Source organism: Petaurus breviceps, unplaced genomic scaffold, assembly GCF_028583685.1.
Source record: "Petaurus breviceps papuanus isolate PSGF00001 unplaced genomic scaffold, PetGlider_PUasm1.0 154, whole genome shotgun sequence".
Classification (NCBI taxonomy): domain Eukaryota; kingdom Metazoa; phylum Chordata; class Mammalia; order Diprotodontia; family Petauridae; genus Petaurus; species Petaurus breviceps.
The window spans coordinates 1,487,205-1,513,245 of NW_027185715.1; the positions used below are offsets into that span (position 1 = coordinate 1,487,205).

The 26,041-nt window shown below is 43.1% G+C and overlaps 1 protein-coding gene across 3 annotated transcripts; it reads right to left on the reverse strand.

Annotated features, from left to right (window-relative positions):
- Positions 1–246: 246 nt before the first annotated feature.
- On the reverse strand, positions 247–23,157 carry NEMP1 (nuclear envelope integral membrane protein 1). Of its 3 annotated transcripts, XR_011166709.1 has the most exons (10): positions 23,000–23,157; positions 13,195–13,319; positions 11,745–11,964; positions 9,696–9,768; positions 8,186–8,279; positions 7,496–7,610; positions 6,431–6,773; positions 5,484–5,657; positions 2,599–4,817; positions 247–2,019 (listed from the first exon to the last, which is right to left on the reverse strand). XR_011166709.1 is itself a non-coding variant. In XM_069079898.1 (9 exons), the coding sequence occupies exons 1-9, from the start codon at positions 23,124–23,126 to the stop codon at positions 4,634–4,636; spliced, it is 1,338 nt and encodes a 445-aa protein (XP_068935999.1). In that variant the 5' UTR covers positions 23,127–23,157; the 3' UTR covers positions 247–4,633. The 3 variants fall into 3 exon arrangements, 2 of the variants coding, with proteins under 2 accessions (XP_068935999.1, XP_068935993.1); XM_069079898.1 differs by having other exon boundaries at positions 247–4,817; positions 6,431–6,656; XM_069079892.1 differs by having other exon boundaries at positions 247–4,817.
- Between the last annotated feature and the right edge of the window lie 2,884 nt (positions 23,158–26,041).

Consider the following 26,041-nt stretch of genomic DNA (forward strand, 5'->3'; position numbering starts at 1 on the left):
CAGATTGGGGGAAGGGGTATTCAGCAGGATAGCTGTTTTGGGGTGGTGGGTAGGGGAAAGACGGGGAGAAAATGTGCAACTCAAAATCTTGTGGAAATAAATGTTGTGAACTAAAAGTAAACAAAATAAAACAAAAAAAAGAAGAAAATGAGAAACCTGCCAACTAGAAAGATGAGAATCCTAAGGGATGTGAAAACAGGGAAGTAAAATTAAAAAAAAAAACCACACACACAAGAAAACCACACATATTGTATAAAACTTTATTTAAAAACTATTTACAAGCTACATAACAAAGACAAGTTCGAGCAAATCATTTTTGTTTTTGAAAAGGAGACAGGAATAGACATAATTTAAAATGTATTATAAAAATGCTTTTTTTTTAAGGCAATCACTGAAGCAATGCCCACTGACTGCTACTGCTCCCTCACCCTCATCCCCCCCATTCCAAAGGCACATGGCAGACCAACTCTCCTCTGAGAAGACCACAGCCTAGATCTAATGCCTCTCTCGCTGGTATAGTAGGTTTGACCCAAAATGGAGTTTAAACACAGAAAATATTTCCTGAGAGTGACTCAAGGCAGTGTCACCATCTTTAAAGTTGTCACAGGCTGCTGAGAGCTTAGGATGAAAGAGGCATTAGGTGAGGCCAAGGCCCGTTTTTAAGGAAGCTGCCTATCCTAGAGTCTGCTGAAGGCACAAAGTGGTCTTGGTATGAAGTGGTCTCATAAGCAGAGCTCACAGAATGGTCCACCTTTCTGCCTTCAATGTTAAACTCCAAGAGAGCAAGGACCACAGCTTACCTGAGCTTTCTAACACCTTCAGCACCAAACAGCATCCTGCAAAGTGCTTAATAAATGTTTGTTGAATGACTGAACATTATTTGGGACACTTGGCAACTCCTAAGGGAGACGCTTCCCTAGTTATGAACTGGAATCCAATTCTCAAGGTGTCATCAACTAAGAAGCAACCTGAATCCAAACCCCTCACAAGACACAAAGGGGCTGAGATTTCCCAGGAGACCGAGCTCCATTTTTGCATAGTTAGCTCACTTCTGCTCCTGTGATAGTGAAGCCCATAGAGGCAAGAGGCTAGATGCATTTACTGTGTGTAATGTCTGTCTTATAGGTTTATTACTTGGTTTCAGCACTAGAGAACATGCAGGCACAATAAACCTGTCAAACTTCCTTTTTTAGTGCTTCTGATCAATTCAGATAAAATTCTTGGCATTTTCACAGGGAGTATTACCCCTCAAAATCTGACCTGAGTGCAGGGGCATACATAAAGGACATCTCATTCCCTCTCCTCCTCCAACTCTCACTTCTCATTTCGAAGAAAAACACAGCACACAACCTGGAAACATTTTTATGTCAGCTTCGGCATGACTCTATCATCTTGCTGGGTGACAACTGTTCAATTTACTTCTGAGTGTTACAAGTATATCAAGGATTGGTTTTAACAGTCTATCTCCAGTTCCTTCAAAGACCCCAGTCCAATCATGCATTTGTATATGTTGTATGTACACACACAGAGATGCAGACACACACACACACTCTGTTGGTGTGGGAAGCTTACTAATCAATGAAGAAAAGGCATGTGATTACTAGCACAAAATGCAACACTGAGATCCAAGGGTTATCACTGGCAGAGCACCTTTGCCCTAGTGATCCACAAATAAAAGGTCTGGATAGAAAACAACCTCCTTTTTGGGTGGGAATAAAAGCAGATACAGGTTTTCTGATGAGGTGTGGAAAGGTGTCCAACGATGCCCGAATCTAAGACAGCAGAATACAAGCCCCAGGTCCAGGCAGACAGGGTTCCTCCAGATGAGACGAGATTTCCAATGGTGATGACAGACAGAGTGCCCTTGGGTCAATTTATGGCCTGGTGTATGCCATGCAGAGACTGATGTAGTGGCAGCAGACAGGGCTCCAATATTCAGCTCACTCTATAGTTATCTCCTTGATGAAATCATTCTGGGAACCCAGAGACGAGGCAGTGCTGAAATTGCAGGAGCTATAACTGCCAAAGAAAATTAAATGGGGGCTTCAAGTAGCGACTGAGGAAGGAGGTTAAGCAGCAGAGGGGAAGCCAAGCAATCTCTGTAACACAGCCCTGAAGCAGCTGGGGCAGAGGAACAGAATGAGTGAGGAGGAACAGGGTCAGGGAAGCACACAAAAGACACCCGTCCTTGACTTTCAAAGACTGTTTGGGGCTTTGGCTGGGCCGCGAGAACCAACTGCCATCTGCACTGACAATAACCCCTTACTTCCAAAGAGATAATGTCAAACGTGAACCTACTGCACTCCCAGACCGGGAAGGAGCCTTCCTCTGCACAGAAGCAGCTTTCTGGAGGGAGGTATTAAATACCCAGCTCCACTTTGGGCCTCCCTCCCCACTCAGTCAGGCAGGCAAATTTGTTTAATCTGTCTGTACTACTGAATGCCAACCCCAAAGGGAGAGCTTATGAGCAAGAAAATATGCTGGGTCCCAACCAAACACTGTAAATAAAGACAAGTCCCTGAAAAGAGATGTCTAAGATTTCCATAAGGTTGAGTGAGCAACCTGTTCTGCCTTCCCCTTCCAGATAAAGCAATATACCTGACTCACGGCATCCAGGGCTGGACATGGCTTCCATGAAGTTCCTTGTGTGTTCATGTCCCTTTTCTATCCCTTAAGCTCTGGATTCTTCAGTTTCCACTGTGTGACTGCTCCCCTTTCCAAGGAATGAACTTTTAGTCTGATTATCCATGATGCCCGAGGAGTATTCAGAGCTTTGGGTTGCACTGTTGGCAATGACTTCTTCCTTCACCATTTATTCTTTTCTCCCATCATTGCATCATACCACTGGCCACACAGACCGTGGAGCCTCAGAACTGCCATTTTGAAAATCAGCAGCTAAGCTTAAGGCATTTCAGAATCTCTGCCAAAAAGACTGCTCTGCAAAGTCACTGGTACTTTCATAACCTGACCTGCCTTTTCCATGTTTACCATGGGATCCCTGAGTGTGAGACCTCTTCTGATCACGAAATCCTCCCGGATTTCTACTCTCTAAACTAATTTACTTTTCCAAGAGGTCTGATTTTCATGGAGTTCTTGGTTGAAATCATGGAAAGTCAAACAAGAAAAAGGCACTTGGCAACTTGGCCACCCTTAAATGACCAATTTAGGATGGAAGGCTTTTCTAATAACCCATTGCTGCTGGTTGCGGATTAGTTCCCAATCCATTAGTCTTTCTTATCGTAAAAAAAATCTGAAATGAGGGGTTAATGTCCCTCTATCCCAGATGATAAAGTCACACACAAAGCCTTGAGCAAAGATCACTACAATGCTTATCTATCAACTTCAAGGGCAAGGAGAGGACATCCTGAGGTCTGATTTGCTGGGCCCCTGAAGGGTGGCAAGTTGAATAGCTTGGAATTTTTTTTTAAATCACAAAGCTCTTACTGGTAGCACTATAACTACTTCTTCACCTCCATTCCCCTATTCTGAAGGCACATGGCAGAAAAATTCTCCTCTGAGAAGACAAAGCCTAGATAACGCATCTCCTACTGGGTCCCATAGACTGCACGTGGTGAGGAGGGGAGATGAACTAGACAGAAAAAGAAAGAGAAAGACAGGGTAGCATACTGCCTGATTTCTCTGGTGACTCAAAGGCAGGTGGCCCCTGAGTGGAGAAATGGGGAACTAGTGGGAAAAAATATCCAAGTTTTTAGGACCAAATTACATACTGCCTATGCACCCCAACTGGCCCAGGCAAAGCTTAATGGCTTTTCTGGGAAAAAGATCAACAAAACTGCAGATGAAAAAATGAACTGTAACCACTTCGAGGGCAAAGTAACAGACAATTCCTGGAGGAAGAAACAAACGAAGGGAATGAAAGCTGGTACTATTAGATGGAAGTTCCATAAAGAACCCTTAAACAATCTCTCCTAACCAGAGGGAATTAATTAAAAGTTGAAGCATTCTACTTTATGAAGCTTAAAATGGCTGACAAGTATGACAGTGTGATCCAATGATTCTTGCCACTCTGATGCATGAACTTTTTTTAATTTAAATGCAGCTCAGTCAAAACCCAAGAGAAAGAAATGTACCTTCTCAAAAACAGTCAAATAAAAATCTCATCAGGGATAGAGGAAGTTCCCAAAGACTTATGGATTTTCCTATAAAGAAGCAGAGATTGAGAAATTTTTCCCACCCTCTGTGTGAATACATTTATGCACTTATAATGAATGGCAGTCCTCAGTGCCAACTCACAGAAGAATGGGCCAGACTGCACAAAACCTTTGTGTAGAGAAGAGATCAACCAGGTGCCAGTGCTATAAAAGCATTGGCATGAACACCATGGACAGGATGGCCTGCCATGGCAGAGGAGGTAGAGGGTGCAGCTCATTTCACCTAGCAGTAAGTGCCCATCTTCTTTGGTGAGCTGACTCAACTCCTAGATTCCGCTAAGATCCTTACACAGGTCACCAACCAGAGTTCAGAAGGGATACCCATCAGGCCTCTAAAGTGGCGTCCCTGTAGCATCTCATGCCACGGATGGCCAGGAAACACTCGTATACACACACGTGGAGTGTTAAAGCTCTGGCCACCTTGAATTAATTCAGTCTATGTGAAAATACCAAGATGCCACCTAAGACATGAAATGGTTCTGTGGGACTGAGGGACACACGAAGTCCTCCTCTTCCTCTTCCTCAAATGATACGTCGTCAAAGAGTTCATTCTCAGCCAAACTGCTCCCTAGTCCGTACTCCTGCTCATGGATAGAAACTTCACTTGGTGTGAGGTGAGAAGATCCTTCCACAAAGTCTGCAAACCTGAAACACAGAGAAAGTAGTCGGCCATTAGGAAACTGCCTTTGAGCCTAAACACAAAACAAGAGCACATGGGGGCAGTTCCTAAACCATGCTGAATCCAGCCAGCACACTTCTGCTCAGTGTACAGACGGGGAGATCAGGGCACAGCGAAAGGGAAGACACAGAGAGAGGCAGGACACTAGGCCCAGACTCCCCCATATCTTGACCACACTTAACAAGTAATGAGTCTGTCCTCCTTTAGTCATCCACAATCCTGATAAGAAGAGATTAAGGAACATTACACATTTACAGCTGTTTACCGTTTTATGGACCTATAAACGATAAACTTTATGCTGGCAGGACAGCGAGCGTTTCAGCTTTACTTACTCACTGGTACATTTGCTCCTGAGCTGAGGGAAAAAACCCAGCTCTGAGAGAACATGCAAGAATGCAAGCTAGGAAACGATTTAATCTAACATGACTCTCATCTCAATGTTATTAAGAGCTGGAATCAACAGGTGTCGGCAGCATGTTGTGTTCAGCTTTGAGGAGACTGGTTCCTGCTGAACTCAGGAAGATTCACCTAACTCTGACCAGGATCAAAATAGGTGGGGAGGCTAAAGAGATGCACACACTATCATCTAGATAAGAAAGCCCAGAGCCCTCAGATAACAGCCATGACTCTACCTCTTGGGAGACTGGATGCGAGCGATGGCCTTCCACGCAGAGAACTCTGGGCTGCTGCAGTAGCCTCGGAGTTCCTCCAGGGCCTTCCGGGTCTCCAGCTCCCCCTGTATGCGGTACTCTTCTTCTGTCAGGAGACGAGGGGGCACCGGCTTTTCTGCTGTCTTATACACCTTTCTGTGTTCACCAAAAGAATACCGGGAATGATTAATCACATGCACCTAGATCTCCATCCTTATTTTCTATCTCTCTTCATGGTGTCAATGGCGACTTGAGTCCTGAGGGTCAGGCCTACTTTATCCCCTTTCCAAAGTCTCCCTTGGTGATCCTTGGTCATAGTGACCTCTTTCCACTTTAGGACAGGAGGGTCAGCCACAGAAGTCAGTGCTGCCCTCTGACCACAATGGGGGAAATGGGTGAGCAAAAGGAGAGACAAAAGGGAAATGAGGCCACACATCAGCAGGATGATAAATTCAGCTTCTTGGCCTGACAGGGCTTATCATGCCCATTTCTCATTCAAAAAGATAATCAACGCCAGAATGAATGATTGCAGATGATATTGCCATACTAGAATAACTATGTGCACGACAGTAATATGCTATGGGTTACTTTCAGTTTTATCTACATACTGAGATAAGAATACTGCCAAGCACCCTGTCAGGCAACAGGAAGTAGTCTGAAAGCCTGGTGTCCACAACATGGGCTGTAAGGGAGGCATCTTGCACCACCTAGTGGCTACAGGAACAGATGACACCATACAAGAAACATTTTTTATTTTATGAAAACTAGTGGGAATTGCAAACATCAGATAGGTTAGACTCAGAAACAAAAGTAAAAACGCTAGAGGAGAACTATAACCTAGTAATAGTTACTGTCGGTGTCTGCTGCTGCCTTAGCTAGCTGCACATGTTGAGGAACAAATTAAGACACAGGCATTGCTTTCTAATCACCTGTAGGTGGCGTATATCCACTGAACGGGGTACTCCAGGTTTTTAGTGCAGAATGCAACGATGATAAGGGCAAAGGCAATCTGCCGTATCTGCACACCACAATACATGAGCCACAGGCCTGTCAGCTGCAAGGCCCAGGTCAGCAGGTTGATGCTGCGTTCGTTCTCCAAGGGTCCATACTTGTAACACACAGCAAAACTCATGAAGCCAACTATGAGGACATAACCTATAGGAATAGCAATCGGGGACACACTTGAATCATCTGTTCTATGCGCTGCAGAAAGGATAGCACAGGAGGCGGTGGTGGCGGTACTGGCAGCGGCGGTGGTGAACATTTTATGCACTGAACCAGAAAGCAACACAAAGTCAGTAACAGCCAACGAACTACCACATCCCTCTCTTTCCCAAGGAAGATGTGTCTAACTTTGATGCCACTCCATTCTTTATCCTCCCCCAAAGTTTCTGGTGTGTTAAGAGTTAACAAGTTACCTGCTTTAAGAAAACTCAATAAGGGGGCGGGGCTAGGTGGCGCAGTGAGTAAAGCACTGGCCCTGAGTCAGGAGGACCCGAGTTTGGTTCTGGCCTCAGACACTTAACACCCACACAAAAAAACTAGCCGTGTAACCTTGGGCAAGTTACTTAACCCCAACTGCCCTCCAAAAGGCAAAAAAAAAAAAAAAAAAGAAAGAAAACTCAATACATGGAAATCCAAATTACTTCCCCCAAATGATACATTAGAGGGTGATTATCAGTCCAAAAAAGGATTTGTTTATTTAAAAATTAATTCATCTCAGGGTTCTTCAGATACTTTACTTCTCTAGTATACTTAAAATGATTACATTTATAGAAATTCAACTTACAACTCTAAGAATACACCTATTATGTAAATGAAACAAACTCAAACTCATCACTAGAAACCTTTTAATTTAAGCATAGAAGATAATTGTAGAGGGAGTTTAAATACAGGGCATTAATTCCTCTGACAACACCCATTTGTAGCACAAAGTAAACTTAAGTATCTTATGTATGCATGCACAAAATCAAATAGCAAGACTAGACGCTTACCTAAAAGATACTGCCAATAAAACCTGCAGATTTCCTGTAAGTTTCTAAAAACCAGCTGTATCAGGTACAGAGAAAATGACCAGCCTCCAACTAGGATGATGTAGACAGGACTTTTCTAGGACAGAAGGAAGGAGTGAAAGCATGAAGTCACCACAACAGACTTTCTACATATAAGAAAAGCAAACCAGAACTGTGATTTCAAAAACGAAATGATTAAATGCTGGCCCACTAAAAAGTGTCCCAAAACACTGTTACTCTTAAAGGAGCTGCACTTCAAAGGAGTTAAGATAAGCTGCTAACTAGTTGAAGAGCACAGTTACATAATTAACAGATGAGGAAACTTCTACTCCCTACTAAGTTCAAAATTAAATATGAAAAAAAAAATCTGACGGCCAGTTTCTCCAATCACATATATAATAAATATCTTTCTGGATAAGGCTCTTACCCAAAAATCGGCCAACCAAGAATTCACATTTTCTAAGACAATCCTTGAACTGTTATAAATTTTATTTACTTAAATGTATTTAAATATTTATTAATATATTACAAATTTTATTTAAATATTTATTAAGTATATTTATTTAATTATAAAATTTATTTAAAATAAATTTAATATTAAATTTAAGCTTCATGTACACAGCACCCCACTCCCCACCCCCAATAAATGAACATGGAAATGGCTCTACCAACCTTGGGCATGAGCTTGGACATCAGGAAAATTAAAATTAGCAGAGAGGCCAAAATCCCCAGGCTCATCCCAGAGGAGTAGTAGAAAATCTGACTTCTGCAAAGAGAAAATTATTTCAAGTCACTACTCAGGTTTGTTTTATACATAAAGGATCACGTTCCCTAGATCAATTAGTCTCTACAGGTATTAAGTGGTGCTACAGATATACAATCATACCCCAGAGAATATTAAAAAAAAATTGATAATATCCTTATTTTTCACTATTAGACCTCAAAATGCCATCAGCTAGTTAACTAGTCAAATGATACTAAGATACTTGCTCTCTTAAAATTAATTTGTATCTTGCATTTACTTATCTATGTACATTTTGTGTCCCCTCCAGTAGAACGTAAGCTTCTCAAGAGCAGAGCCTGTCTCATTTCCGTCTCTGTAGCCACATGTTTAATACAGTGCCTACTACTTAAGTATGTTTAAACTAAATTAATGCAGCAAGATTAATCAAAAGGTAGAAAGAAACAAGAAAACAAAACCAAGGAAGAGCCATTGGCGGTACATCCATTTCTAAAACTTGCCTTTCAGACCAGAGGACTGGCCCAAAGCATTGGGTACTGGATCTAATCAGGGATTTGTTGTGTTAGTAATGCAAGGCCCTTCAAAGAGACACTACTTTCTTTGCTCCTGCCCTCACCTGGATTTAGTAAAAATTTAGCTTATGAGGAACAGGCAAGTGAACTGTCCACTTTCAGAGGAGCCAAGAAGGTCACACAACAATGAATGGCCTCGCCCAGAGATAAGAGGTGGGACTAGGGCACAGGTCTCCCCAATGTCTCTTCCAGAACCGTCTGCTCAACAGCCTCCCCTGAGTTCTCAGTTACAAGTGTCCAAAGAGAGACAGGTAGGGATATTATAGAAGGGGCTCCAACATGGAGAGGGAGGTTGGACTAGACAAACCCTCATTAGTCCATCTATTAAGACACTGAAGGCATTGTAATATGTATTGGTGAAGTAACATTTTTGTGAAAACATGGATCCCTAAAGTATCAATTATTAATATTTACTTTCATCTCTGCTCAATGTTTATTATTGAATCATCTATAAGCCTTTATGTTTATACACAGAGCTGTTATGTACATAGTACTATAAAGTTAAGTTCCTAGGAATCTACCCAACAGTCTGACTCAGAACATCATCATACCCAAAAAAATTTGTTAATTTTACAAAAGATTATTTTTGAGGGCTATCCTGTCTAAGACTTATATAATCTTCCTAGCTGTAGATGGATTCCATAATGGCCAAATCTATCAAGAAGTTACACTGCTGTCAATCTCAATGAGCACAAGACAAATAAAAATATCACACACTAGAAAATGGATGACTTCTCCATACCAGGCAGAGGCTAGCCAAATAAATTCTAGGATTAGGAATGAAAGTGTCTATGGCTTTTATGGAAATAGCAAAGCAATTGAATTCTGAGCCCAAAAGAGCTGCATACCCTGATGGGCAACAACCTACCTGCTTAGTAAGTCCCCACAAAAGAAAAGCAAAAGTCCAAGAAGAAAAACTAGGAAGAGTTTGGGGTCAAATCCTGGGGGGAAAAAAATTAAACATATACTTAAAAGAAAGATTGAATATCTAAGGGAATACATAATACAATGTAATTTTTAGCCATATTAGACTAAAGAAAATACCCATCTAAATAGCGGCGTAAACCAGGGGAAGGAGAAAGAACAAATATTTCATTTGATCCTAACAATGTTTCAAGGTCGGTGCTATTAGCATTCCCATTTTATAGTTGAGGAAAGTGAAGCCAACTGAGGTTAAGTGACTTGCTCAGGGTCACACAGCAAGTGTCTAAGGTCATATCTGAACTTGGGTCTTCCTGACTCCACACCCCGACAAGAAAGTGACCTCTACCTGCTGCACTACCTGGCTGCTCCTGCTTCATAAAAGCAAGGCATATTCCCAGAGAGAGAAAAGAATTAGATCTTTGCCAAGTCTGTACTTCCTTGAAGATCTTTTTAAAATCTTGGTAATTAACTTCTTACCTAAAACCCAAGACTCCTATTAGGTGAAATGTCATCAGCCCTTCTCTTGACTGACCACAAGGGGTCTCCACTATTCTGGTTCTGAGCCATCCTCAGGCGGGCCTCAGCAGCTGGGCCTTGGAGCTCCCACTGGTCCCTGTCTTGGCACCTCTCCCTACCCAACAACACTTCTCACTAAGAGGAGAGCTTCACTAGAAAAGGCCCCAGTGAATCCCATCCCACCATCACAGCTGCACTGCTGAGCTTCCCAAGCCAGGCCAGACCTGAGACTAAAGGGCAGAGCACAGTGGGAGAGGCAACATCCCATCCCAACGGTCCTCTGAAGGAACCACAGAAGCCAGAGGATCACCCTGAGTACATCCTTCCTCTCCTAAGAGAACATGACCTTTGCAGCATTCTTCTGAGCAGACCCTAATGACTCCAACACCACCTGACTGGGGCATGAAAATATTCTCTCTTCTTAGATACAATGTTAATCTTGAATCTTATCTTTGTTTTTTCTTTAATTATCTATTTTTTCCTCTAAATGCTTAAACATTTCAAAGTAAACACTCATTTTAGGACAGGAATCATGCCAACCTTTCTGATGTGCTCTGAATAGCAGAGAACACATCAGCAAATGGATATATCAGGAGTATATATCTTCACAGGCTTGGCCAAGGAGGGAGTCCTAGATAACTAAGAATCCTCTTTGATATGAGAAGGTACCTTCCCCCTCTCCCAGCTTCTTTGTACAAGTGGGGGCCCACAGGTATAAAACATTGCCTACAATGTAAGACTTCTTGATACATTCATTAACTTAACTAAACTCTTTTTTTCCACTTTTTTATTTGTTGTTATTAAGGATTACTCTCTAGAAAGAGAAGGATCACAATGGGAAATATAGGTGATATAGAAACAAAAGATTTCCATAAAAAGTTACTTCAAAATTTTTTAAAGAACGCTTTCTAATCTAATAAAATTACCTAAGAGGTAATGGCCAACCCACCACGGGATTTTCACTCTCTTCAGTGAAAGACTTAACTTGTCTAGCAGGTTAGAGCCCACATGGTAGTGTGCTAATGGGAGTCTTATGATAAACTAGTCAGAATCTCTGAACCTCAGAACTTCTTCCAGACCGGACCAGTAATTTCTTCCTCACTCACTCCTCTAATCCCTGCTATAGATACAATAACCTCAGATATCTAGGTTAGGTATCCATTTGGATCCCATCTGGGTACGCGGTCTGCACCTAATTTCCGCCAGACTCCCGTCCAGTTGTTGATGAGTCCTGACTCTACTGGCCGAGGTCTCCCACGGAGGCTCTTTTACCTGTTACCCAGCCCCGCATATACTCGTCTGGTCCCCCTGACTGAGCTCGCTGTCTTTTAACCAGCACCAAACCACCTGGTGGCTGCTGTCTGGTGGGACAGTCCCAGCTCGGGGGCCACTAGGCTGTCTTCCCCCCCACTTGTCTTCATGACTGGCCCTGCGATTCCTGACCCTGGCGTTCCTTAAGCCGGCACAGGAGCCTTACTTCGGGACAGGTTGATGCTGTACTCTGTGTCCTCCTCCAGGACCTCGACTCTGAGGCAGACCTTGGAACTGTACAGGTCCACGTTGACATAGGTGTCATTCCGCTTCTCCTTCAGGAAGGACGAGAACAAGTTCCAGAGACTGAACTGCTCCAGCTCTTGCAGCTTCTCCTCGTTTTCCACTTGTGTGACTCTTACCACTCTGGAGCTATTTACCCGAATCTGCACAGCAGGGGGTTGGGGGGGGGGGGGGAGAAAGAGAAGGGAAAGAAAGAGGAATTTCCAATGTCGACAAACACACAGGCATAATGTTAAACCATCACCACTGCTGGGGTTTTTCTAAACCACAAGACTAATCAGAAGTGTTGAAAGTTGTAGTGACCAAAAAGAAAACCTGACAAAGAATGTTTTTTATATGCAACAACATCGAACAGAGAGGTGTGTGTGAGACTAACTCGCTGTTATTACAGCATCTCTAGAATTAACATTAGTTACAGAGAAAAAGTCTTTCAAATTGAAGGGGTCATTAGCTATTTACAAAAGATTTTACAAAACCTGGGCAAGAGCATTAAGCACAATGGCAGGTTACAGCTAGGCCCAGGAAGAGTGAAAATAATTCCCATTATGGTGGTGAAGAGATTCTCCTCATTGTCTGCCACAAATCACTGGTTCTGGGAACATGCTGGTCACATGTGCTTTGCAAGGGCTAAGATTTTTGCATCAAGCAATAAAATAAAGAGAAACAGATTTTTAAAAACCCAACCACCAAATCACCTTAATCGTCAACATGACTAATGCCCTCATAAGCTGCTACATTTAGCAGCAGTAAGAGTGCCCCTAAGTGAAAGACCAGGCACCCATTTCCAAAAGGACTCATTTTGTTCAATCACTATTAGATCCAGACACACTGGGCTGCTAGACTTGATAGTGTTATGGAATAAATGAGCAAAATAATTCTTCTGAGGGGACATACTGGACTCAGTGTGTTTATGAAAATTACACTCATGTGAAATCAAAACAGAATTAGGAACAGCAAGTGAAAGGTGGTTATATTAGCATGGACACACAATAATTTCCAGCTCAACAAAGGAAAGAGGTCTGTGAAACTGGTGTGGGGCGGAGTGGGGTGTGGGGTCCTTGAGGTAGAGAAGACATGGCACAAGGGCACACTAAGGAATACAGAATATTCTATGCTCCTCAAGAGCCAGGACCATCTGTCATTGTTTCTTTTAGATCCCCACATAATAATTAAAATTATAACGACTCACAGCACCTTGGTGGTGATGAGCCAGGTGAGGCAGTCAGTTGGTAAGTACTACTTAATGGTGGGGTCTAGAGTAATGCTAAAGAGGTTATCAGGAATAAATTCCTTCTCCTAGGGGCCTAAACAAATATACAATCTTGACTATTTGCATGGCGATAATGCCCTCCAATGGTCTTCAGGTGCCTTACCGTCACTCGGGTCCATAATTCATGCCACCTTGGGACAAGAGTGTTCTTATAACAGAACTGCTGACTACTGTTCTCATAATGAAACTGGGATTCTCGCAGAGTCACCACTTGCACTGCAATTCCAGCTTTATGCAGAAAGGGAGGAAAAGAAAATGTTTAAGCATAGCAAAGAGATAAACATTCTATTAATAAAAAATAAAATGGCCATTTTTTAAATTTTACCTTTGTATTTTATTTTATCTTTGAACTAGGGATGGCAAACAGATTAAAGGACAGAAAGATTTGGACAAATACCATTAATCTGGCCTTTTAAATAATCACTCATCCAGAGTAGGTAGAAAACAATGTGTATTTTTTCCAACAATTTCCTCGGCAGAGTAAGGAAATTAGCAAAATTTCTTTACTTACAATAAGGCAGCAGTAATTGATTTTTAATGCAGTTCAATTTTTCAGCCTTTTGCTCCAGCCCAAAGAGCTTAGGAGAAGCTAATTGTTACATCTGCTCCTATTATCTTCCATTAAACAACTCATGTTCCTTTGGGAACTGTCTTGAATCTCCGTCAATTTGGTGCTCAAAGACCACTATTCTGCTGCCCCCAGGCCTCCTTTCCCTCCTCCTGCTCAAGCAACAGCACCTAGTCCAGAAACCTGTGCAGATATTACCAGCTTGTGAAACCGTCCTGTGAAAGGAGGCATTCGGCAAGCATCTTGGCAAAAACGATTTTCTCAGAATGCAAGTGCATGGATTTTAAATACAATGAAAAAGGAATCTCAGCCAAACGTCTGAAAACACCAAAAATCAAACAGGAAAAAAAAAAAACTGACCTGGGACATGAGCCCATCAGGCCAGGAACAGTCTGGCGAAGAAGCTAGGATTACCTGTGTTTCTAAAACCAGTCTTTGTTTCCCAGTGTTTCCCTAAGCGAAAGTACAATAAGAAATGTGTAAAGAGAGGGAAGGGAGAGTTGAGGAGAAGCAGCTGGTTTAGAGACAATTTACATGATGTCATAGGTATTGTACTGGGGAGGTGGGGCAGAGGGCTTTAGAAAGATCACTTTTTGGCACCTACGTTAGCTACCCCAGCTAAAAATTCAGTACAAGGGCCAGGCAGTCAGTTTTGCTAACCTCCTTCAACCCAGCAGCTGGACTAAATCTAGCCTCAAAGGAAAATGGTTGGTAAGCTGTTATTTTCCTCCAAGCCCATATTTCAGAAGACACAATTCTCACAAAACCTTATGTCCATTGTATTTGCTAATGCTAAGCCCATGAAAGTACCGAGAGAACAGGAGCCCACAAACGTGAATCAGTTGGAAAGTGATTCTGAAAAGTGAATTCTAAAGCTTAATGCCATTTACAAACACACCGGGGGCTGCAACAGTAACTTAATTGCCCAAGAGAGTTGTTAGGTAACATTAAAAAATGAAGAATAATTTTCATATACAAGGCCAGTGGCTCTAGTATTTTATTTCAAATCATTTTCAGTCAATTCATTAAAGCCCTGAGCAGCATGCACACCTATTAACTAAAGCTCATCCAAAATTCATATTTATTCACCCCCTTTCTTTCCTATAGCACCAAGAAATGTCAGAATGACACACTTTAAAATCCACTGATATTCTCAAGAGTGCAGTAAGATACAAATAACATATGGCAATAACATCAGGCCTTTTGAAAAGCGTCAGGTCAAGAAAAGTTCTATTTGTCTCTAAACTAGCTCAAAAACCCTCAGATGACATTTCCCATGCCTACAACACTAATAAAAGAAATCACAGAATTAAATCATCCCTTGAAATCCAGTCTCCATTTTCCAAAGGCTCTCACTATGCCCAGATTGGGGGGAGGGGGGGAGAACCATAGAGAAGGGGTGGGAAAGCCTCCCCCTCATCACATCCTCCTACTGAAAAATCAGCATTTGTCTGCTTCTGCAGGTCAGGAGGAGTGCCAAGGCTGCTGGAAGCAGCTAATATCTGGAAACTCTTACCATACAGGCTATGGCCTGAAACTGTGGTGACCCAGCAGGCTGGTGCACTATTCACTACGTGATGCTTACAAAGAAAAGCTGGCAAGATGCCCAATACTGACATTCTATGTGCCCCATTTTAAAATGTCAAATGACAAACAAATGCTTGCCCTCCACCCTTCCTACCCAAGTAACTGTTTTACCTTTTCAAAGTAGCCTTGACTACCTTAGAAAGCAACCTAGGATTCAGGCCCATCATCCCTCTCACTACAGACAGAAATTTGGCTCCTTGACAAGATCTCTCTCTTGGACATCAATGAATGACTCTTTATACTAAACTTATGTGCAAAATTCATTAGAATATAAGTGACCCCAACAGGTCTGATCTTCATTTTACTGTGGAGATTTTCCCCCTTCCCCATCTTATCACCTATATGTCACCAGCTCTGATATTGGTCACTTTCCTTTTAGTCAACAAATACTAAGGCCCTACAATGTACAGGGTACCAATCAGTATGGTTCTGTCTCTTATTCCAGTTAGAGGCATCATGGTCTAGAGGGAAAAGCAGTATATTTGGAGTAAAAATTAAAAAAAAAAACCCTGACTCTCCCACTTACTAGTTCTGTGACATCCCCTGACCTCTACGACCCTGTTTTCTCATCTGTAAAATAGGAATAATTCCTATCTGATCTCCCTCAGACAGTGGTTTCTTTTTTTTTTTTTTAAGCAATTGGGGTTAAGTAACTTGCTCAAGGTTACACGGCCAGTTATTTCTGGGTGTGGTGCTAAGTATCTGAGCCCAGATTTGATCCCCAGGTCATCCCAACATTGGCGCCGGTGCTCTTACTAGCTGAGCCACCTGGCCGCCCCGAGACAGTAGTTTCTGGACACCAGCTAAGATTATAAACATGAAAGTGCCACACAAATGAAAAAGATTCTTCTCCACCAATCCTGATTTACCTGTCTCTTTCGATGGTATCGCCCATGGTTATAACCACAGGGACATTTTTAATGAAGGAAGCAGGAAAGGCTGAACCTTGGAAAAGGCAGAAGAGAAGGGCTCTAAGATGGAAAGGCCGCAACCAGGCATGGGGTACTGTCCACATCTCTGACCTCAGGGGAGGCCCCACCCAGTGGCCTTACATTTCTTGGTGTCACAAAAATGTTCCAGTATACAAAGAACAAAAAAGAGAGTTCCATGTAAGACGATGTTAAAGCACACACTCAATTTAATACGTTAACAAAACTGCCTTGCTTGTCTGTGTCCCCCCCTTCCAAACTTCCTTCTTATGCATTGTTTGCAATGTTCTATAGATACTCTTTTCTTCTTTTAAAATTTCTATCACTACCCATCAGTTCTTACCCCTCCACCCTAAGGTGGAAGCACCGCTTCCTTTCTCTTCCCCCCCATAACCAAAAAGTCTAGATGAACAAAACAAATTGGCACCTTTGCCATGATGATAAATATGTCTCTTTCTGCACCCCTATTTCTGTCAAGGGCCAAGAAGCAGGATTCCTCATCGGTCTCGGGAGGTTATAACTGGTCATGGCACCAATGAGGTCTCAACTGTTTTCCTTTACATCGCTGTGCTCACAGTGTAAACCGTTCTCCTGGTGCTGCTCAATTCATTCTCACCAGTTCATAGATGTTTTCCCAGGTTTCTTGTGAATCTGCCATTAATCATTTCTTACCATGTACGAATAATACGCCATTAACTCCTTTCTCATTTCTATGTTAAAAATCTTTCTAATGCTTCTTGGAGGCAGGGGATGGATGCTGAGTGCAGGGAACAGCAAAGACGGCAGTCTGACTAGAATGGAAAGAGTGAAGAAGGCTGCATGAAACAAGCCTCCAATTGATAAATGGTCAAAGGCAGTTTTCAAACAGAGAAATCAAAACATGAGAAAGTGCTCTAAATCAGTACTGATTAGAGAAATACCAATCCAAACACCTCTGTGGCATGAACTCACACCTATCAGATGGACTAGTCTGACAGAAAAGGAAAATGACAAATGTTGAAGATGTGGGAAAATGTAATGCACTCTTGCTGAAGTTGTGAAGTGATCCAACCACCGTGGAGAGCAATTGGGAATTATACCCAAAGGGCCCTAAAACTGAGCATACCCTCTCACCCAGCAATACCACTCCTTGGCGTATATCCCAAATAGGTTTTAAAAAGAGGAAAAGGACCCATATGTACAAAAACATTCATAGCAGCTCTTTTAGTGGTGGCAAAGAATTGGAAATGGAGGGGATATTCATCTACTAGAGAATGACTGAACAAGTTGTGGTATATGATTGTGATGGAATACTATTGTGCTACAAGAAATGATGAGCAGAATACTTTTAGAAGAACCTGGGAAGACTTAGATGAACTGATGCAAAGAGAAATGAGTAGAACCACAACACTATACACAGTAATAGCAATATTGTACAATGATCAACTATACAATGTACAATATTGTACGATGAACAACTTAGCTGTTATCAGCAATACAATGATCCAAGACAATCCCAAAGGACTTCTGAGGAAAAATGCTATCTACCTCCAGAGAAAGATTTTATAGAGTGTGAATATAGACTGAAGCATCTTTTTTTGTTTATTTTTCTTGGCGTTTTTTTTAGGTCTGTATTTTCTTTCACAACATGACTAACATGGAAATGTTTTGCATGACTGCACATATATAATCTATATCAAATTGCTTGCCTTCTCAAGAAAGGGGGAGGGAAGGAGAAAGAGAATATGCAACTCAAAACTTAAAAAAAAAGAATGTTAAAAGCTATTTTTATACATAATTGAAAAATATTAAAAAAATAAAAACAAGCCTGCAAAGCGAGGCTGGAGCTAAACTGGGAAGGACTTGAAATGCCAGTCTCAAGAGATTGTATTTTATCCCAGAAAAACGGAACCATTGAAGACTCTTGAGCAGGGGAGTAATATAGTTAAATTAGTCCCCCCAACCCCACTATTCCCGACCCCCACATATACATATATGCGTGTATATATACATATACATATACACACACATACACATAAAAATAAAATTCAGGCCTCTATCAGTACTGGGATGATCACAATTCAAATCTCCTGGCTTCCTGAGGCATCACCCCACTCCAATCCTTTCCATATACCACTACCAAATTAATGGGCATATGTCATCAAATTACTGGCCTGCTCAAAAAGCCTCCAATGACTCCCAACTATTGTGCCTGCCACAATCTGGCACCAATGGAACACTGCAACCTTATGGCACGCTGCTCAATCTAACATAGTCCATGCTCCCATAAGACTATTCAACATTCCCTCCTCCACAGGCTCTTGCTGTTCCCTAAAGCTTAACCCCAATGCCCCTTGCTATGCAAAGCCTTTCCTCTCCATCACAGCCCTCAGTTAGAAGTGACCTCTCCCCTCACTTGATATCTTTTATATTGCTCTTCTACATTTATATTCCAATTTGTATCTATCATGTGTGTCTCTTGGGGAAGGCTGCCTGGGTCAACTACAAATTCATGCTATTTAATGTGAACTCTCACCACTGCCAGCAGATTCTTCTACTAATCTCTGATGGACTTCCCACTATACTCCCCATAATGGGCATTTCAAACCTCTTCTCTCCTATAGTTTTCCAGAGTCCTAGGTTTCTACATTACTGGGAGCAAGGCCATGTCCTCCACCAGCCCCAGCTTTCCCCATCATGTTTTCAGGCAGAAGCCTGACCTCACACCTCTTGGCCCTTACGCCATCTCTTTCAGTAACTGGGAAGAACACTCACGATGTTCCCTTCCTCACTGTCTGGTCATTCTTTAATTCAGGCATCTAACTCTACTCAAACTGTTTTCTCTAAAAACCATTTAAGGGTCTTTATAATTTGGCTGCATCCTGCCTTTCCAGCTTAACTGTTCATTATGAAATCTTATTTTACCAAGAAAATTGAGGCCACTGGCTGAGTTCCCTCTTCTCCCCTTCTCTTCCTCTTAGAATCTCTTTTTGACATCCCCTACTCTCCTTCTCTTTGCCATGGTCACCTCCTCTACATGGGACCTGGATTCCATCTACTCCTCTCTTCTTCAGTCGACTTCCCCTCCTCTTCCTCTAATCTTAAACCTCTCCCTATCTAGTTGGCTTCATCTCTACTACCTTCAAACACGCCGAAGTCTCCCCCATCCTTAAGAAATCTTCATCTGGGGGCAGCTAGGTGGCACAGAGAATACAGCACTGGCCCTGAAGAAAGGAGGACCTGAGTTCAAATCCAGCCTCAGACACTTTTGACATACTAGCTGTGTGACCCTGGGCAAGTCACTTAACCCCAATTGCCTTGCCTTCCCTCCTCCAAAAAAGAAAGAAAAAGAAATCTTCATCTGATCTTACTGTCCTTAATCCATCCTTAACCTTCCTGCTCCAATTCTCAGCTAAATTACTACAAAAAGTTGTCTACACCAGAAGTGTCAAACACCCCATCACCACTACCCCCCTGGTGTGGTCTACACCAAACTGAAATGTAATTGGAAAATACTTAAAAAACAGTAAAACATAGATATTACATTTTGAAACTAATACATGGCCTGCAGACATCCTTATTATATTTAGTGGTCCTGTTTCTATTTGAGTTTGACACCAGCAAGTCCTCTCTCTTCAACCCTTAGCATCTGCCTTCTGAATTCATTACTCAAAATGAAATTGCTCCTTCTGAAGTCAGCAATGTTCCTCTAATTACCAAATCTGATGATCTTTTCCTCAGACCTTATCCTACTTTACATCTCTGTTGACCACAATATTCTCCTGGATACTTTTCCATTCTCTAGGCTTTCCCAGCAGTGTTTCTCTTTCTACATGCCTTGTCACACATTCTTGGTCTCCTTTACTGCTCACTGTTCATATCACATCCCCTATCTCTGAGGTTCTGTCCAGGGCCCTCCACTCTCTCTTGCTGATCTCATCAACTCTCATTGGTTTAATTATCACATCTATGCACCAAGCTATTTATAGCCCTTTGGAAAATGCTCCAAATAGCTAATAATTAGAAAAATGCAAATTAGAGCAACCCGGAGGTTTTACCTCACAAAAATAAGATGGGAAAGATGACCAAAAAAGGAAAATAACAAACTGTGGAAGGGCTGAATGAGAACAGACACGTTAATGCACTGTTCACGGAGTTGTAAACTGGTACAACCATTCTGGAAAGCAATTTGGAATTATGTCCCCAAAGCCACTAAACTGGGCATACCCTCTGACCCAGTCAAAAATACCACTACTAGGCCTTTATCCCAAAAAGATCTAAGACAGAAAAGAATCCACATTTGCAAAAATGTTTATAGTAGCTCCTTTTGTAGTGGCAAATAACAAAAATCTAAGGGAATGGCTAAATAAATTAGTGTATGAATGTAACAGAATTAAGTCATAAGAAAGTATGAAAGAGACAGCTTCAGAGAAACCTAGGAAGACATGTATTAAGTGATGCAGAGTAAAGTAAACATAATCAGAACAATTAATAACAACATTGTAAAAACAAACAACTTTGAAAGATTTAAGAACTATTGTCAATGGAATGACCCGTCATACTTATGATTCCAGGTGCTACCCATCTCCGGATATAAAGGTGACAAAAAAGATACAGAATGAGACATATCTTTTTGGACACGGCCAGTTTGATAATTTGTTTTGCTTAACTGTTTACAACTGTTACAAGGGTATGGTTTTCTTTTTTTCCCTCTGGGAGCAGAAGTGGGATCAAGAGAAAATAAATGCTGGTTGGTCGAGAAAAAAATTTTTTTTATTACTTCTATGTATATGACTTTGTCCCCATCTTCCCTGAACTTTTGCCTCCTATCAGCAAATGTCTATTGGATATTTCAAACTAGATGTTCCAGAAGCATCTTAAATTTAGTATGTCCAGAAAAGAATTCTTTCCCCCCCAAACTGTCACTTTCCCCAGCTTCCCTATTTCTGTGGCAGGAACCTCCATTCTTCCAATGTCTCATGCTCATAACCAGTGATAGCCTCACCTTTTTACGTCCCCTAGCCCCACACATTCAATTGCCAAATCTTGCCATTCCTGTCTCCACACAGAGCTACCGCCTCGGTTCAGGTCCTCTTTACCTCTCCTCTAGATTACTGCATAGCCTCCCAGATGGTAATCCTCCCCACCCAAATCAATTCTCCATTCAACTCCAAAAATGATTTTCCTTCAACACAGATCTGACCATGTCACTTCCCTGATCAATATACTCCAAGGGCTCCCTATTGCCTCTAGGATCAACTAGGAGCTCCTCTTTCAAAACCTCTCACAACTTGTTATCAATCCATCTTTTCACTTCACATGACTCCATTTCTACACTCTATATAGTCCAGGCAAACCTGCCTTTCCTCTGGTCCTTACACACAGCACTGTCTTCAGGGCCTTTGCCCTAGCCATCCCCATGTCTGGCATATCCTCCCTACTCATCATGTGCTTCATGGAATCCCTCTCTTCCAAGAGACAGCTCAAGCACCAATACGTGAAGGCTTCCTGACTGCCCTAAGTGCTGCTGCCTGCCAGTCAGCCCTCCCTCCCTCCCTATTTTGCATTTATTCTGTTTATTTGCCTGTGTCTTGCCTCCCTTGATAGAGTGAAAACTCCTATGCAGCAGCGATGGTCTCCTCATCCTTGCACACAGAAAGCACTTAATAAATGTCCCTCAACTGACTAACAGATTCAATACCTCTCTAGTGAAGGCCCCTCACAACCCTACTTCCTCCTTTGTACCTGCTAAAAATCTTTCTCATATTTCCTGGCTCAGCTTTGATGCCTTGTCTTCCACCACGCCATTCCTAATTCCTCAAGCTCAAAGTGTTCACCCTACCCTCAATTTTCCTTTGCATGACCCACACTCTACCTTATACTACATTTCTCCCCATGTCCTATGTTGCTAGCATTACAGTGACTTGTACATGGTTAATAAATGTTTGTTGCATTAAACTGTAAACCCCTGGAGGGCAGGAATTTTGCCATCATTATTTCTACATCCTCCAGCACCTCTTCCAGGGCAGCCTAAAGCACACGGTGATCAAGCAGCATCAGGTCTGTACAAGGGGAGATAGCCAAGGGTAGGGAAGATAAGGGATGACAGGCAGCCACTCAGAGGGCACCTGGAGGGAGACAGATAGCACGGCTGCTCCTGAGGTTCTAGGCCTTCTTAGCAGAGGCCCCCAAGCCTGGCTAGCCTCCAGGGGCGCCACATTTATATTAAGGAGAAAGGAAAAGTGCCTTCAAGGCCCATCCCATCTACTTTTCAGAGAGAGGGGTTATCAGCACCAGCCCAAAGCCCTACACCCGCGAGGCACTGCTGCCCTGGAGAAGGAGGAATTTCGGGTCGAGGCTCGGGGGCAGATGGGGGTCCCCGCCCTAGGCTCGGGCACTCTGGGGGTACAGCCCTCCTTTTCCTGCTTTCTCCTCTCCCTCCTCCTCCTCCCGCAGCACAGAGGCAGCCCGGGATCCTGCCCCTGCTTGACAGCATCATCGATTTTGCTCTGGAAGATCTCTCTCCATTTCCCAGGCCCCCGCCTTGGGCGGAGCAGAGTCCCGGGTTCGAATAGCGGTTCCGCTATTTCCCAGCCGCGGGACCCTATGTCGGTCGGGTCCTCTTTTCTCTCTTGGGCCTGCACCTGGGCCAAGGCACCTCTCCGCTGCCCGCCGCCCCCGCCGCACGCCGCCCGCCGGCGCCTCGAGAGCCTCGCGGGTAACGTAACCGGCCACGCCCCGGAGAATAGCCCGGCCGCCGGGTCCCGGTCCTAAAAATACCGTTCCCTTCCCCTCCGAGCCCGCACCACGCCTGCCACAGGCGCCTCCGACGCGCCGGGCGGTACCTGCGCTGCAGACGAGGTAGCAGCCGAGAAGCAAGCGCAGCCAGGCTGCTCCGCCGCCCCGGGCCCCCCAGCCCGGGGACCGGGAAGCGAGCGGCGGCGCCGGCGCCACTTTCATTCCTCCCGCCATGCTCGCCGCCGTGCGCCGCCTCCTTCTCACGTGCCCACCCCGGCAACCGTCCCAGAACAAGCAACCGTCCGAGCCTATCGGAAAGCAGGATCCACAGACAAGAACCGCCCCCTACCAACCCAGCCCGGATGGGCGGGGCTCCGAATTTTGGCGACCCCTAGTGACAGAGCAGGGAGTCCGCTCTCCTGGTAACTGACAAGAGAGGAAGGGCGGAGTTCGTTTCGGACCTATTAGAAAAGAGATTAGCCACAGGAAGATGCCGCCCCCTAGCAACATGCTTCCTCCGCAATCGAGTTAAACAATAAGGATGATTGATATGAGGACAACCAATAGGTGACTGGGATAGGCGGGCACTTCGAGATCACACATAGAGCCTTCCCTTTCTTCCTTGTTTTCTTCTCCCCCTCCCTCCGTAGTTTATTATTGTTGGACACAGTTCTCACACTCCTGTCATTTTCTTGCCCTTTGTAATACGTCATTCCCCTTTTCACATTCCTTCCATCTTGCACTCGTGGAAATTTGCAAATTGCATCACCCATCATTCACTGGGGATACAAGTAGAAAAGTGAAATAGTCTCTGCCCTCGAAGAGCTTACATTGTGTCATGCGTTGCTACTCTCTGCCCTCCCTTGAGCTGTTCTCCCTCATTTTCCTGGGAGTTCATCCGCTGACACAGGCTTCCTCTCCCAGACATCCCCTGATGTGCAGTGGATGAATAGTGGACTTGGGAGTCAGGAAGGACTGTTGTGACCATGGTTATGTCACTTAATCTGAGTCTCAGTTTTCCCCATCTGCAAAATGGGACAATAAGATTCAGCCTAGATGATGTATATGAAGTGATTTGAGCTAAGGGTTGATATCCCTTCAAACACCTTAGTTTTCCAATTCATCGATCTTCTCAACTTCTATAACCTTATCTTCTCCACACCTCAACTTCCCACACGGATGGCTGTACCCTTGACCTCAGCACAACCCATGACCATGCTACTACATCCATAAAACTCACTGTGCAATCTATGTGGAAAATGAGTGGTCTGCCTCCTACTAAGATAGACCTCTTGACCATCCTTTTCCCTAGAAAAACATATCTGAGAGCTAAGCTGGCACAGTAGCAGGAAGTAATACAGTGAGTTCTCCTCCAAAACACCTCCAAATAGGTCTAGAAAATTCACCAAACTGAATCCTGATGAAGAAATCCAAGAAAAAGTCCCAGTGAGCCATTTTTCCATCCTAGGAATAGGCAGACAGATAAGTAAATGGACACTGGGGATGGAGTCTAGCCAGGGAACATTCTAGTGCAGGGAAAGGATGCACAATAGGGCAAGAGGAGGTTCCAGACCCAGACAGTGCACCATACCAGGACATTTCAGCAGGGTCGGGTGCCACCTGGGAGCCTTGAACCTACTACCCAGTCCCTGGTCACAGATCCAGGACAGAATGAGTGCCTCAACCCCTCCCACCAATCCAGTGCAGGTTCTGGACTGTGTGCTGAAAGAAGAGCAGGTTCAGAAGCAACAGCATCAGGCTGGCTTAAATCCCAGAAGTAATAAACAGGATCTCAGTTTCTAGCTTCTAGCAGCCTAAACCCAGACCAAAGAAAACCTGCAGTGCTTTCTCTCTGACTCAGCAGAGCTTCCCTGCTGGCTGATAGTGCTGGCTGAGACCAGCAGCAATTTATTGTTGTCAAGAACCAAATTCAAATCAGGAACCTGCAGGACTCAGACCAGAAGGATAGTAATCTGGGTTTACACTCAGATCATTTTGGCATCACTAAAAGCTTGTGGGAAACCAGACTGAGTTGTTTCTGAGATCCTGAAACAACACAACAGTCAATGCTTCAAGAAAGTTAGCAACAGGACCAGCCGAGACCTTATCTGCAGAAATGAACAAAGCTTAGCCCTAACATCAAATCCAACGCCAGGAAGTAAGCTGAAAAAATGAGCAAACTAAAAAAAGAATCTCCCATAAAATGCTATTGTAGTGACAGGGACACTTAGTACACAAACCCAGAAGAAGAGAATGACTCCCCAAAAATCTATGAGCAAAGCCTCAAAGAAAAATACAGCATCAGGAGCAGCTAGGTGGTGCAGTGAGTAGAGCACCAGCCCTGGAATCAGAAGGACCTAAGTTCAAATCCACGTCTGACATTTAACACTTACTAGCCGTGTGACTTTGGGCAAGTCACTTAACCCCAATTGCCCTGCCCTCCCACCTCCAAAAAGCAACAAAACAAAACAAAAAACAAGAAAAGAAAAACACAGTATCAAGCACAATTCAACTGGAATTTTAGGAAGAGATGAAGCAAGAGTAAAAAAAAGTTAAAAATATTTTTCTCAAAGAAATGAAAGAACTAGAGGGAAAAATTAAAAAGAAATGAGGGATTGGAAGAAAGAATTGGAATGGAAGTTAACATCTTAGCACAAAAGGTACAAAATCTTACTCAAGCAATAAACCTGAAAATTAGAATAGACCAAGTAGAATCCAATGACTCCATGAAACAAGAAATATTAAAAATGAAATCAAAAGATTGAAAATATCAAAATTTAAAATATTTCATTGCAAAAACAAATGACCTGGGAAATAGTTGAGGAAGAAAAATAAGTAAGAATAATTAAACTACCTGAAGGTCATGAGCAAAAAAAGAGCCTAGACATCATATTTCAAGAAAACTTATCAAAAAAAAAAACAGCCCAAATCTCCTAGAATCTGAGGACAAAGTGGAAATAGAAGGAATCTACCAGTCATCTCCTGAAAGAAACCCTCAAATGAAAACTATGAACATCATACCCCAAATCCAGAGCTTTCAAGTCAAAGAAATAATACTACAAGCAAAGGATCCAAATACCAAAGAGCCACAGTCAAAATCAAACATGACTTGGCAGCCACCACCATAAAGGAGCAGAGAGTTTGAAATA